Consider the following 14,612-nt stretch of genomic DNA (forward strand, 5'->3'; position numbering starts at 1 on the left):
TCCTATTAGATTATCATAATAAATATTATTTTCATGATAACACCTTGGTAATGAATTTTTTTAGGAGAACCTTGGTAGTAATAACTAGTAATGATTATGTTTTCTTGTGATTTTCTTCCTGTCTATATTTACAAATTTCTTGGTGGAAGACAAATAACTACAACAGTGTCAAAAATCATATTTTGATGCATTTGTCAATGTTTTGTTGAGATTATTGAATGCTTCCAGCAAAATCATAAATTAATAGATGATTTGTCACATATTTTCCAAATTTTGTATGTTGCAGGATAAACTACATGAATACCTTGGAAGTTGGGACAATCCTAGCCATCAATAATGCATTTTCCGACTGATCAAGTGCATTGGCGATAGTTCAAACATTCAGAACAACTTCTTTAAATTCACTAATTGAGAAGCTCGAAGTTGCTTCATCCAGAATAATTTGACGGAGACAGGTCTAGGTTGCGGAAAATTGAAGTGTTGAAAGAAGCTGCTAGAGTAAGTAAGTAGTAACTGAGAGAGTGCTAAAATTTGTGAAGATAGAGAATATCAACGAATCAAGGTAACATATAGGTGCATTTTACCAACCTCGTTGACACAAGTGGTAGATGCTTAGGTCTCATAAGCATTTGGTCTAGTATTCGATCATTAGCCAATTAATGCGTGTGAAAAAAAATATATTGGGAGATTTCAAATCCTTAAATGAATCTCAGTTATCTCGAGAGATTAGTCTCCGCAGTTGTATGTAGGGATACATTGGTTTAAAAAAATTAAGATAGAAACAATATAAAAAAAAAATTAATATAGTGATTAAGGTTATACACTATTGTCACATTATTTAATGACGTATTCATCTTGTATGTTGTGCTACACTATTGACCAAGTTACAAGAAATCTTGAAATTGGGTATGAAGGAAGTTATCCTAGCTAAAAAAAAAGTATAAAAAATTTACTATTTATATATTGATGCAGGTGAATAATTAGAGCTGTCAAAATGGGCCGGGCCGTAAGGGCCGGCCCGAATAAAATGTAGGGCTTGGGCCGAATAATTGGAGCCCAAAATTGAAGAGGGCTTTTTAGCCCGGCCCGTAAAAGCCCTTGGCCCGTTAGGGCTAGCCCGTCCGGAAGCCCGCAAAAAATACAACTTTTTTTTTTTTTGTGGTCTGTGTGTGAGAGACTGATACGGGCCCGGGCTGGCCCGTTAGCCCGGCATATTTATGTATGTTCCATACTTAAAATAATGGAAAAGGGAAGAAAAAAATACGGGCCAGGGCCAGCCCGTTAGCCCGGGAGCCCGTATAGGGCCGGGCTCGGGCTCATTTTTTGCAGCCCATATTCAAACCGGGCTTTTTAGCCCGGCCCTTAAAAGCCCTTGGCCCGGCCGGGCCGGGCCTAAACGGGCCGGGCCGCCCGTTTTGACAGCTCTATGAATAATGCAGGTGTTCCTGGGGGCAAATTAATAGATGGTGATGCTCTACTTAGAAAGGTGTTCTTGGGGGAAAATTACTTTATTTAATTTTTTTTGTTAGGTCTATTCTATATATGATGGAGGACTAACAAGTGAATAATATATAACATATGAATTTATTGTAGAGAAATGGAGCAGAAATTGATACCAAGGAATAGGGTATGAAACCTATGAGTTAGCTGAAAAATGTTTGAAAACAAACTTCTATGGAGTAGAAAGAGTAACTGAAGCTCTTGTTCCTCTTCTTCAACTATCCACTTCTCCAACAATTGTCAATGTTTCCTCCAGAGCAGGACTATTGAAAGTACAATTTTTTTAGAATATGTTGTTTGGATTCTTCATGTCTCTATAGATCATCTGACCATAGATCAATCGTTGAATTAATATAAAATCTGATAGTTTAACAATTGAGCTATAGTCAGATGAACTATAAAAGACACATGATGATCAATGTCTAAAAGCTGGTTGATCATTTCACTATAATCATTGTGATTTATTATTGTTATTATTATTGTTAATATTATTATTTAATTTAACTGTTTCAGAATATATCAAATGACTGGGCTAGAAAAGTGTTTAATGACATTGACAACCTAACAAAGGAAAAAATAGATGAGGTGCTAAAAGAGTTTGAGAAAAATTACAAAGAAGGATCACTAGAGATCAAAGATTGGCCAACTTTTGCTTCTGCTTATACAATGTCAAAAGCAGCTTTAAATGCTTACACAAGGATAATGGCCAAGAAATACCCTCATTTCCACATAAACTCTGTGTGTCCTGGCTTTGTCAAGACTGATATGAATAACAATATTGGAAATTTAAGCATTGATGAAGGTGTTGAAACTCCTTTAATGTTGGCACTATTGTCAAATAATGGTCCTTCTGGTTGTTTCTTTACTAAGGGTGAAGTAATACCCTTTTGATCATTATTTGATTATTATCCTAATAGTGTTCTTCTATTCTAGAAATGAAGTGACACCCTTTTGATCAAAGGTATATGTTATGTATTCAAGAGAATGAATAATAGGCCATATTCATGTTAGGAAATCAAATTTGAACCTAGCACAAGAAAAATAAAGTGGCACATTGATGGGAACAATCCTTCTATTGTGAATTGCATGATATTATGTTAGTGACATTATTGATTTGATCTAAACTTATTTTTTTTGGCTTTAACCTTCCGGTTTCCAGGGGAAAGGGACCAATTAATCTAAAGTTCGGTCGTAATAAGGATAGCCTGACAAAAAATTGTTCCACCCAAGAATTGAACTCGGGTTCTCCCTAACATTTCGTCTTTGGTCAAACTCATTAACCACTTGAACTCAATTGCTTAGTTAATTTTATCTAAACTTTAAAAGTACTAAATTTAATGTAAATCTTATAGTAAACTTTTCATCTAATCCAAAAGTTATTTTCTTCCACTTCTAGTTTTTTGTTGCTGAATATATCACTTCCAGTTAAAATTAAGATTTCAAGACAAAATCCATTTTGTCTAGCATCAAAGATATGTAATACTACTAAAATCAAATTTCATCAAGACAAATCAATTTTTACAGTCTTATTTTTTACTGTAAAATCAAACACTCACAATCTTTGTTTCAAACAGAATTGTGAGAAATATGAAATGTCCACTATTGTAAGAAAAGTGACAGAAAGGAGAGGCTTAGTGTGAAGCAAAACAATGAAGTGAAGTTGCTAAGAAGTTTGCTTTCCTACTTAAAGCCAAAAGTGCTTATTAAGATGCAACTGCTTATTACTAGCGTCATGATTCATCCAAACTTCACTTTAGCGTTATTCCTTTTGTATGCTGAGTTTTGAACCTATCTTATAATTTATGAACTATTTTCCTTAGAGCACTAACTTCAGATTCAAATTCTCTCTGCTTTTTAGTTATCTTTTGCCTTAATCATTTCACTACTGCAGCTTGACTTTCATCCTCTAATGTTGCCTTATACACTGTTGACTGTTCCATAGGTGCTAATTCCCATTAACCCGGCTGTTGCACACAAGAGATCATCAGCTGTAAAAGTGAGTGGTCTATCAAAATGAACCAGTTTACCTCCAGCATCACCGCCCACTTCAACTTCTCTAGCCATAGTAGAGATTCCTTTTCCTGTCCTGGCAGCAGCAGCCGCTGCTTCTCTCCCTGTCGCCAGACCCCTCAGCATTCAATGTTTTCCTTCTTCGAATAAGGCAGAAGATCAGCATGCAGCATACTTCTATCATGATGCTACTTTAAGGATTGTCTTTCATACCTAGTTTTTTGTGATGTCGGCGTTTTGATGCTTCAAAAGGTTCCGGTTCACCTTGTCCTTCAGAAGGATATGGGGAGGGACATGAAGTTGAAGAACTATGACCAGTTTTTGGAACAAGACCAGAGAGGTTACTATGAGAAACATTGAAGCATCTAAGACTATGTCGGTAGACAAAGGAAACTGCAATTTCTCCACTGAGATTACTCGGTGACAGATCAAGTTGTTTAAGATTTGAAATATTTCCAATACTTTGAGGAATGTGACCACTAAATTGGTTATGACTAAGAGAAATCTCTCTAGTTACCGTAAGTTACCTAAAGAAGCAGAAATACTTCTAGTCAAGAAGTTATGATATTAAGATAGATTTTTAAGCCTAAAGAATCCAGTTTTGAAGCTACCACCCCGTGAGTTAGGAATAGAACCTGAGAGTTATTGTTTTGAAGTCGAAGAGATGTGAAAGTTAGAGAATTCAAGTTAGTTGCTAGTTGGTATTGGACGGGAGAATGAATTGAAGCTCAACTTAAGCCAATACAACTTAGTGGAGTTTACAAGGCTCTTCAGTATTGTGTTGTATTTTTTTTAGTGCCTTTTGTATATTTAAAAATTAAGAAGTCCCACGTAGAACAATTTTGTGAGCTTTTGAGTCTATATATACTAACGTGTAATATTCATTTGTCAACAAGTTTAAAGAGGTGATTCTTCATGATGGTGACAAATTTGTTATTAATTGTGCATTATATTATTATAATATAATATAATATAATGCACAGTTAAGATATTTGTTATTAGGTGAAAAGTTTCTTGTTTTTTTTAGAAGTTCACCAAATTATCCTTGTGTTTATTAGATGATTAATCTATAATCATAGGAGAAGTTAATTACATTAGTTGGTTTTACTTAAAAAGTTTGTTAGTTAGTCAACCTAATAACTTGCACTCCAAGTTATGTGTATATAAATAGATTGTACTCTCCTAATTTCATTAATCAATGAAATAAACAAACCTCCAATAAACTACTTCTCTCTCAATAATCACCTTCCTCATTCTATCTTGTTTATACTCTCAATTTCATCCATTGTTATGATTGTTTGAATTACAAGAAACAAACATAGCTTCACTAATAATTGGCATCTAGAGCCTTTGGTTTTGATTCTAGGAAACACGAGAGATTTGTGAGGGGTTGAATCTCTGGGAAACACGAGTGAAGTGTGTGTGAATTCAGAATTTCTTGCTGAGCAATCATGGGTACTAATGGAGGTTTTGTTCCTTCAAATTTGTTAACTCTTGGAAACAATTGACAAAGATAGAGTGTGTTGATTAAGTCGCTTTTTGGTGCACAAGATGTTCTTGAATTGGTGCATAACGGCTATGAGGATCTTGGTGCAAATCCTACAGAAACGCAGAGAATAGCATTCAAAGAATTGATGAAGAAAGATTGCTACACAGTTCTACATTCAACAAAATGTTGATTCAAATCATTTTGAGAAGATCTCAAAGGTAAAAATATCGAAAGAAGCATGGAGGAAAATAAGAGAATTAGTGATTATTTCTCAAAATTGCTCTATGCAGTGAATCAGATGAAAGCATATGGTGAAGATGTAACATATCAACAAGTAGTGGGTAAGATCATGAGATCTTTAACTTCAAAATTCGATTTCATTATTGTTGCTGTACAAGAAGTCAAATATGTTAAGACAATGAAGATTGAAAAACTTCAATCATCTCTTGAAGCGCATGAGATGCTGGTGATTGAAAGAGGTTCAGAAAGAACAACACAGCAAGCCTTGCAAGCTCAATTTACCAAGAAAGATGGATATGACTAGTATTCAAAGGAGAAAGGCAACGGAAAAATGGTGTAAGACAGATGAAAAGGGTGAATCCTCTAGAAGTATTGTGGCTCTACGCAATCAAATTCAAAAGTGAAGCTTTAGAAGTATTCAAGAAATTTAAAGTTTTAGTTGAGAAAGAGAGTAAAAAAGCAATTAAGACTTTGAGAACTAATGGTGGAGGAGAATACACTTCAGAAGATTTTGAAGAGTTTTGTGTCAGAGAAGGCATAACTCATGAAGTTACCTCTCCTTACACTCCCCAACATAATGGTTTAACAGAAATAAGATATAGAACCATACTTGATATGGCAAGAAGCATGCTTAAGCAGAAGAACATGCCTCACCAAGTGGCTTCCTTGTTAGGAGTTCTAACAAGATTACACCAAGACTGTATACATCAGTTTTTATGTTTGCTATCTTAAGCTTTGATAACTCTGGTTCTAAGTATCCTAATGCTCCAGCAGTAGCAATCACATTAGAGTTAGCAGCAGTTGTCATCAAACTAGATAGACCAAAATCTGTTATTTTAGCATTTGTGTTCTCATCAAGCAACACATTGCTTGAAGTAAGATTCCCATGTATATTTTCATGTGAATATAGGTATATAACAAGCCACGAGCCATGTTCTATGTTCGCCTTTGTTGACTCTATAGACAAATTTCATGGCAAAAGACAAAAAGAACTACAACAGTATCAAAATCAGATTTTGATGCATTTGTAAATGTTTTGTTGAGTGTTGCATTGAATGCTTCTATCAAAATCATCAATCAATAGCTGATTTGGTCAACATAACCAAACATTAATTGTAAATGTTTTGTTGAGTGTTGCATTGAATGCTTCTATCAAAATCATCAATCAATAGCTGATTTGGTCAACATAACCAAACATTATTTGTAAATGTGTTGCCATCTCCATATATAAAATCCAATCCTATACAAACCAGATTGATCATTGAAATTATAGTATTGCCATATTTTAATAATTTTATAAATGTTTCATTGAGGGCATCATGGGATGCTTTGGTCAAATTCATCAATATTAATGGTACATTTGGTCACTGATCGAAATTTGAATTCTAAATCCTTTGTCATCTCAGTATGTAAAAAATCAATGCTTTTAAAAACTAGATTGATCATTGAATCGGCAGAGACACTAGTCTACAATTCAGTAATCCAATCGGGGTTAATAGTGCTAGCATACAACATAAGTTAGTGAGCGGAAAATCTAACCAAGTTTAAGAAAAATCTAAAAGCCAAGGATAAGTGAATAACTGTTCATCCTTTAGTAACTTTGATTTTTGAACCTTGTATTTTGTCCATCAGTTTGAACTTGTTATGCACTTTTTGTATGCCGAGTTTTGAATATATCTTATGATTTATGAATTTTTCCATCAATTTCGAATAGTGATGCTAGGTTGGCCCAAGGTCTGGTTCTCTTTATTGGGTCGATTGTTCAAACTCATGCCATTTCAACACTATATTCCTTATTGAGAAAACAAAAATTGTTTCAAGGAACTACTTCTCTGAAGTCTTTCTTGAAACTTGGCAGGATAATAATAGGAGTGAGCTTGAAAGAATTGACAAGGAGAGGCAAAGTAACTTCTGAAACATGCTGCGAGGGTTTGTTGACAAGGATAACCCTCGTTGATCTTCTCTTTTGTGTAATCTGTTATATCAGATTGCTTGGCTATTTATGGCTCAGAACGGTAACTTGTTCTACATCATGTGTTTTACGGGCAGGCTATGCAGAGAAGAGATGGCTGCTGTGTGGGAGAAGCTTGCGGAAGAAACATCCACATACTCAAGAGACAGCAGCTAGAATGTAGTTGGCTGTAAATTTTTGTTATCATCGTTTTTATGATACTCTAGATTTTTAAGTTATGGTTTCATCATGAGGGGTTATGGAGTGTCGTGCAATCTGCTTTATTTCAGCAGTTTAACTATGTTGGAGAGGCTCTATCCATGTTCTTGTGGTCCTCTCAACTGACCAGGCCAAGAAATTTGTCATGTATGGGCCATTAGAAATAATTTGGTCTGCAAGAGTGCGTGAGAGTTACTGCAGGAAGGTATGAGGACTAAGTGTGTTGGCCGTGTGGAATAAAGCATGTTGGAATAGCCCAGTTTCTGGGTGAAACCTGAACTGGCTAAATTGAAGTGCAAGATTGTCGCAGCTTTTTATAGCAATTTCAGAATTTCCAGCTATGGTTCTATACCTAGGGACAATACTGGTTCGGCTATGGATCTGCCTTTTTCGGTTGGCATCACCCCTTGGTGATGATTAGCTAGAAGGAGATTTTGGGATTATTGTTTGCTCTCTGGTTTGCTCAGGATCAAGACCTCCAAAATATGGAGTTTGAGGAAATTCATAGCAGATGCAATCTATTTCTGTCTTTGGGTTAATAATTCAAAACTACAGGTGTATTATACCTAATTCTGTTAACTTTCCATTTTGCTTTACTAAAGAGAAGGTAATTTGGTTGTTCTCTTCTTGGCTAAGAGCCTAAGATGATACCAAGTTGGTATTCTTTCCATGAATTAATTTTCTTGCCTAAGTGTTTTTCTCAAATGATTTCAAACTCATTTTTAAATTTGGATGTAAAAGTGGATATGAGGAAATTATTGCATGGTTTTCCTAAATATAATTCTGTAAGAAAACATTAAAAATAAAGTGGGGAGGACAGGAGCAAGTTGAACAACTAGCTTCCATTATGAAATGATGAAGTGTTATAGATGAAACACTCACTAAATTAAGCCACATTGGTATGTACATACACAATCACTCAAACAGGCAAAAATTTAATTGATATATAAGAATGAAAGAATAACAAAATACCATTTATCTAAACTAAGGAGAGAAAAAATGCAAAAGTTGCGACACGTTAAGCATTTTATTCACTCGTGGAAGGGATGGCTCCTTCATCACTAGAAACGGCTGATGATATTTGTGGTCTAATCTCTTCAAGTTGCTGAAGTATAAGTTGAACTTCTGGTCGTGCTGATGGAGAAGGATCAACACAATGCAAAGCAAGCTTCAAAGTATTCAGCAACTCATCACCATTTGCTGAAGAATCTCTCATCAAATCAACATCAAAGACCTCATTTGTCCACTCCTCTTTAACAATAGAAGCAACCCATTGAGGTAAATCCACACCATTCATTGCCTCACCAGGTGGCTTCCTTGTTAGGAGTTCTAACAAGATTACACCAAGACTGTATACATCAGATTTTGTGTTTGCTTTCTTAAGCTTAGATAGCTCCGGTGCTCGGTATCCCAATGCTCCGGCAGTAGCAATCACATTAGAGTTAGCCGCAGTTGTCATTAACCTAGATAGACCAAAATCTGCTATTTTAGCATTTGTGTTCTCATCAAGCAACACATTGCTTGAAGTAAGATTCCCATGTATAATGTTCTCATGTGAATGTAGGTAAAGCAAACCACGTGCCATGCCTTGCGCTATGTTCATCCTTGTTGGCCAATCAATTCTCATTTCAGGTCCATCAGCTGTAGGAAAATAGAAAACACTTTTTTAATTAATAAATAAACAAACAAACTTTGCAATCCTCAAAAAAAGAAAAGAAAAAACCAGAAGCTTTTACATTAGTCATACCATGTAGGAAAGAAGCAAGACTCCCCTTAGGCATGTAATCAAAAACCAGAAGCTTTTCTCCTTTAGGTCCCAAGTAATAGGCTCTAAGTGCCAAAAGATTTGGGTGTCTAATTCTCCCTAGAACACTAACTTCAGATTCAAAGTCTCTCTGACTTTTAGTTATCTTTTCCCTCAATCGTTTCACCGCAGCTTGACTACCATCCTCTAATGTTGCCTTATACACTGTTCCATAGGTGCTCTTTCCCATTATCTCGGCAGTTGCACACAAGAGATCATCAGCGGTAAAAGCAAGTGGTCCATCAAAATGAACCAGTTTGCCTCCAGCTTCACCACCCGCTTCAACATCTCCAGCGATCGGAGGGACTCCTTTTCCTGCCCTTGTAGCAGCAGCAGCTGATCTCCCTGTGGCCTGGCCACCCTCGGCCTCTGATGTTTTCCTTTTCCGGATAAGACACAAGAGCAGGATGCAGCAGACTATTAGCAGGACTACAAGGAGCACTCCTGCGACTATGAGGATTATGTCCTTTGTACCTAGTTTCTTGTGATGCCGGTGTTTCAATTCTTCAGAAGGTGCACCTTGTCCTTCCGAAGGAGCTGGAGAGGAACACGGAGTTGAAGGACTATAACCACATAGTTGAATATTTCCCACAAATGAGCTTGAGTTAAATTTCTTTGCTAGTAATGTTGGAACAGGACCGGATAAATTATTATGAGAAACATTGAAGAAATTAAGACTAGGCAGATTGTCAAAGGAAACTGGAATTTCTCCACTAAGATTATTCAGTGACAAATCAAGCTGTCTAAGCATTGAAAGGTTCCCAATACTTTGAGGAATGTGACCACTAAATTGGTTATGACTTAGAGAAATCTCTCTAAGTTCCCTTAAGTTACCTAAAGAATCAGGAATACTACCGGTGAAAAAGTTATGATCCAAGATAAGATTTTGAAGCCTAAAGAATCCATTTTTCAAGCTACCACCCCATGAGTTAGGAATAGAACCTGAGAGATTATTATGTTGAAGAGATATGAAAGTGAGAGAATTCAAACTAGTTAGGCTAGTTGGTATAGAACCAGAAATAGAATTGAAACTCAAGTTAAGCCAATAAAGCTTAGTAGCATTTCCAAGACTCTCAGGGATTGTACCTATGAGCAAATTGTTACTAAAGTCTAAAGATTGAAGCATAGGACAAAAACCTAATGAAGCAGGAATTGAACCTGTTAACCTATTATTGAAGAGTTGAACACCTCTTAGATTGTTGAGAAGTCCTAATGTTGAAGGGATTGAACCACCAATTTGGTTATTATGAAGACTAAGCTTTCTAAGACCTTCAAGTTGACCAATCCTCTCAGTGATTCTCCCCTTCAATCCTTTCCATGGAAGCTGAATTATAATCACTTTTCCTTGAGCACATTTGATTCCAACCCAACCTCCAGAACAAGCTCCAAAGCCACTATCATTCCAGCTTCTTAAGAAACCTTTTGGATCAATTAACTCTTCTTTGAATGCTTGAAGTGCTAAGAAATTTGATTGTGTTACAACAACTCCATCCCATTGCTCTTCACACAAAACTGGCTTCACAGGAAGTAAAAGAAGCCACAAAAAATTGACCCAGAAGATGCAAATGAAAAATGACCTGAAAAAATGAAGTGGGTTGTTGTAAAAATTGGAACTTTCTTCTGCATTTCTCATCCCAAGTTGCAAAACCTGAAAAGGGTCATTGTAAAAAACATTTAAAGTTAGAATCTTTGTCTTCATTAGAACAATGAATAGAAGTATAGAACAAAGATTATTACTTGATGAGTGTTGTTTTTCTTCTTTCTAGTAGAAGTGTCCATGAAGACACTGTTATTGTTATGTCAGAGAAGAGAGTTGTGTGTGTGAAAATAGAACATAGAAATGAAACAGTGGAAGAGTGTTTTGGATGAGGATTTTGTAATGGGGAAGAGAGAGAAAACTGAGGAGAAGCACGTGATGTTGGTCATAAGAAAGAGTGAGTGGGGCGCGGGGTATTGAGGAATCTTGTGTTGGGAGAAGAGAGAGAGAGAGAGAGAGAGAGAAGAAACTGAAAACTATTTGTCAGGTGGATTGGTACAGAATACAAAGAAAGCTTCTTCTTACAAATACAAACGGCTAGTTTTATTTTGAGCTGTGTTATATTTAATACACAGTTTTAGATCTTGTTGTACCAAGTGTCTCTCTTGTTCAAGTTGGTTTTAAAAATGTATAAATATATGTTTGAGTATCTTCGTTCTTTAAGCTTACTTTTGGAATAAGATCCAAACTTATTTAATATGTCTGACTCAATAGATATAGTCGATATTATCTTACGGATATAAAAAATTGTGTAAAAAAACATTTATGTATTATTTTTGCTTACAGCAATTGGGTGCTATTTTTTTTATTTGTTTATATTTGGTTATGTTCAATGTTGCTGAGATTAGAAGGTTGGTTATTATTTGTTTCAAAAAAAAAAAGAAGGTTGGTTATTAGTTACATAATGAAAGAAAGACACTTCCTTTTATTGCATGTCCGAACCCCAAAGTTCCAACGGCTAGTTCTTTCTTCTAAATAAAAAGTGTAGGTCCAGTACAACCAATTTCTGCATTATTCAGTTTACAAAATATAAGGCAATGACTCAATTACTCTTTTGCCACTTTACATATCTAGATTGTAGTTGATTCATATTCCTATGGTTTGGGAATCATGCGGTCACATAGTCTAATGGTCTATGCCTTCACCTTAAATTGACTCAAAATACAAAGTTGATCTTGATGCATTAGTTTAAATCATCACTTGGAAAACTAAATTCGTTCAAATTAAAATTTTGGTGGGTAAGGTTCTGTTTGGTAAAAATAGCGGATGATTGATAAACTAGTTGATAGATTATAACTGATGGCTGATAGCTTATAGTTGATGGCTTATAGCTGATGACTAGTAGCTGATAAGCTACTTGAAGTGTTTGGTAAAATTAGCGGTTCAATTAGCTGATAGATGTAAAATTACATAAAAAAAACATTTTTAATTCATAATAAATTTTATATCAATTAATATTTAAAGTATTTAAAAATTGTTAATTTAATATTATTATTAAATTAATTTTTAATTCTTAAATGTTAATTTATATTTATTTCCATTTTCCTAAAAAATTAGATATAAGTGTAAAAAAATTTAAACGTAACAATAAATAAAATATAGTTTTTGCAAATATATATATATATATATATATATATATATATATATAATGTTCTCATTTTTTTTTTTGAGAAAATTATTATCCTTGTTCTTATTCTCTACAATTCTGATATATCACACAAAAATAACGTGTCATTTCGCAAAAAAAAAAAAAAGGTGACATTAAATATTGAAATAGTCCCACAAAAAAAACATAACAATTGTAACGAAAAAAAAACTTAAACGTAACGGTAAAAAAAATAGCATTCATATTTAAAACATATGTATTTTAATTTATAATATAATAAATGATTAAGGGTAAAAAAAATGGAATTTAGTTAGAATAATAAGGGTAAAACTGAAATTAAAAGTGAGAAGCTATAAGTTATAAGCTCAAACGCTACTTGAAATAGCTTCTGAAAAATAGCTTATAAGCTCGTAAAATAAGCTATAAGCTCATGGTGAAAAAGTGTTACCAAACAGAGTTTTTTTTGTCAAACAAGCTTATAAGCTATAAGCTCTTTTTTAGGTGTTACCAAACAGACCCTTAGGGTGTTAAGTCAATATTTCTGGGTGCAGTTCCTAGAAATATACTTAGAAGACTAAAATTTACATTAAAATTTGTAAATTTTTATGTATCTTGAAGCTTGGTTGGATAGCTGATACTCAATAGGGAAAAATTATTTAATATTTGAATTTATAAAATAGGATATGAATTTAATTTATAAAATAGGATATGAATTTAAATAATTGGATGAGAATATCTACCCAACTAACTTCTAGAACTATTGTATTCATCTAAAATTTAATCGGGGTTAAATGTATATATGGTATCAAGGTGAGTATAACATAATTGCAAAAATCCATCGTAATTTTTCAAAAACTACAATATGTAGTTACTGCTAAATCACATTGGGTCACCATAATTCTAGCATATCTATCATGATACCAAATGTAGGTTAAACTTGAAAGCTTATGATTTTTTAGAGATTAAATAGAAAAAATTCAAACTATCATATAAGCTATGTTGCTTTTTGTTAAGACAAAGTTGTTGATTAGTCTTAAAAAAAAACTTAGGAATAGTTAAACAAGGCATAATTTGTCGTTAATTGTGAGAAACTATATTAGTTCCAACTTAACTTTTATTAATAAACAAAAGTATGCAATTAGAATTCAAATAAGTGAGGAGACAAGTTTGGAAAACAATGAAGGACAAACTAGAAAAGGGTTGTGTGGTACGTAGTTAGCGGTGATCGTAATCAAGTTCATCTTATTATATTGGCTACTTCCTGGCTATTGGTCCACAACAACAGGTTCGTAGAAAGCACAATACTCTGTCCTTTGACACCTTTTTCTTGTCGTTTGTTTCCTAAAAATAGAGAACAATGCCGTTTATTCTCCGACCTGTATGTGTTTGGCATTTCAGTGTAGTGGAGTGGAGCGTTTGTACAACCAACTCGACCCACATAAAATTAATTTCAGCATGTCACTTTTAATGTGACCAAAGAGCCATATTAATGAGACACTTTTTTAAATGAATTGAAGTTCTAAATACATCTCTAGTGGCCTTTTCTAAAAGAATTTTTTTCACAAATAATGTTTTCAATTTTGATTTATCAAATGAGTTGTATTATGTTATTATAATTTTTTTAATTCATACAGATGTTAATCTGAAAATCGTTAGTTAAAGTAATTGAAAGCTTTTAATAAAAAAAAAAAAAAATCAATAGAAAGGTTATTATTCATTTACGACAAACAAGTAATTATGATCATATAGTACAGTAATATGGATTTGAGAGCTTTATTATGGCATAACCATGCAAAATCAATAAATGACTCTCACGATTCGTAAAAAAGGGAAAAAGAAAGAGTCTTTAACTAGACAATTGCCGGATTTTGTCCAGCACCTCTTGCTTGATTTGAATCTGCTTATACCTTTCTTGTTGAAGGCTATTCATCCTTCCCTACCTTCCTATGAATATTGTAGAATTTAAGTGTTTTCTGGCGTTGCGATGGATTTGACAAAATCACGGTGAGTTGTATGATTTTGCAAAAAGTTTCTGTTATAATTTCAACAAAATGACGGTGTCATCATATTACAAAATATTTACCGACATTCGAATGAGCTCAAGTGAGGCCTCGAGACAACAAGATGTCTAAGATCAAAAGCAGTTAGTAATTCTAACGAAACTATTTCTTCTTTATTTTACAAACCAAACTATTTCTTTGACATACCTCACATTTTAAACAGTTGTGCACAACATGAAACTGAACACCAAGATAC

General features: G+C 34.1%; 2 protein-coding genes and 1 pseudogene across 2 annotated transcripts; 1 reads left to right on the forward strand and 2 right to left on the reverse strand.

The window, feature by feature from the left end:
• Positions 1 to 1,426: 1,426 nt before the first annotated feature.
• Positions 1,427 to 2,494, forward strand: LOC11434542 ((+)-neomenthol dehydrogenase). Its single transcript, XM_024784989.2, has 3 exons — positions 1,427 to 1,466; positions 1,621 to 1,772; positions 2,014 to 2,494. The coding sequence occupies exons 1-3, from the start codon at positions 1,427 to 1,429 to the stop codon at positions 2,389 to 2,391; spliced, it is 570 nt and encodes a 189-aa protein (XP_024640757.1). The 3' UTR covers positions 2,392 to 2,494.
• Positions 2,495 to 3,293: 799 nt separating this feature from the next.
• Positions 3,294 to 4,764, reverse strand: LOC11424370 (probable leucine-rich repeat receptor-like protein kinase IMK3; annotated as a pseudogene).
• A 3,472-nt stretch (positions 4,765 to 8,236) lies between these two features.
• LOC11418952 (probable leucine-rich repeat receptor-like protein kinase IMK3) lies at positions 8,237 to 11,203 on the reverse strand. The gene is made up of 3 exons (XM_003616665.4): positions 10,951 to 11,203; positions 9,157 to 10,861; positions 8,237 to 9,050 (listed from the first exon to the last, which is right to left on the reverse strand). Exons 1-3 carry the CDS (start codon positions 10,990 to 10,992, stop codon positions 8,437 to 8,439), a joined length of 2,361 nt encoding a protein of 786 aa, XP_003616713.1. The 5' UTR covers positions 10,993 to 11,203; the 3' UTR covers positions 8,237 to 8,436.
• Positions 11,204 to 14,612: the final 3,409 nt, after the last annotated feature.

Source organism: Medicago truncatula, chromosome 5 (assembly GCF_003473485.1).
Source record: "Medicago truncatula cultivar Jemalong A17 chromosome 5, MtrunA17r5.0-ANR, whole genome shotgun sequence".
Classification (NCBI taxonomy): Eukaryota; Viridiplantae; Streptophyta; class Magnoliopsida; order Fabales; family Fabaceae; genus Medicago; species Medicago truncatula.

Coding starts and splice junctions, on each gene's coding strand:
- LOC11434542 (XM_024784989.2), top strand. CDS start 1,427: ATGAATAATGCAGGTGTTCCTGGGGGCAAATTAATAGATG. Junction 1,467..1,620: donor TGGGGGCAAATTAATAGATG/GTGATGCTCTAC, acceptor ATTGATACCAAG/GAATAGGGTATGAAACCTAT. Junction 1,773..2,013: donor CCAGAGCAGGACTATTGAAA/GTACAATTTTTT, acceptor TAACTGTTTCAG/AATATATCAAATGACTGGGC.
- LOC11418952 (XM_003616665.4), bottom strand. CDS start 10,992: ATGGACACTTCTACTAGAAAGAAGAAAAACAACACTCATCAA. Junction 10,862..10,950: donor AGAAAAACAACACTCATCAA/GTAATAATCTTT, acceptor GACCCTTTTCAG/GTTTTGCAACTTGGGATGAG. Junction 9,051..9,156: donor TCTTGCTTCTTTCCTACATG/GTATGACTAATG, acceptor ATTTTCCTACAG/CTGATGGACCTGAAATGAGA.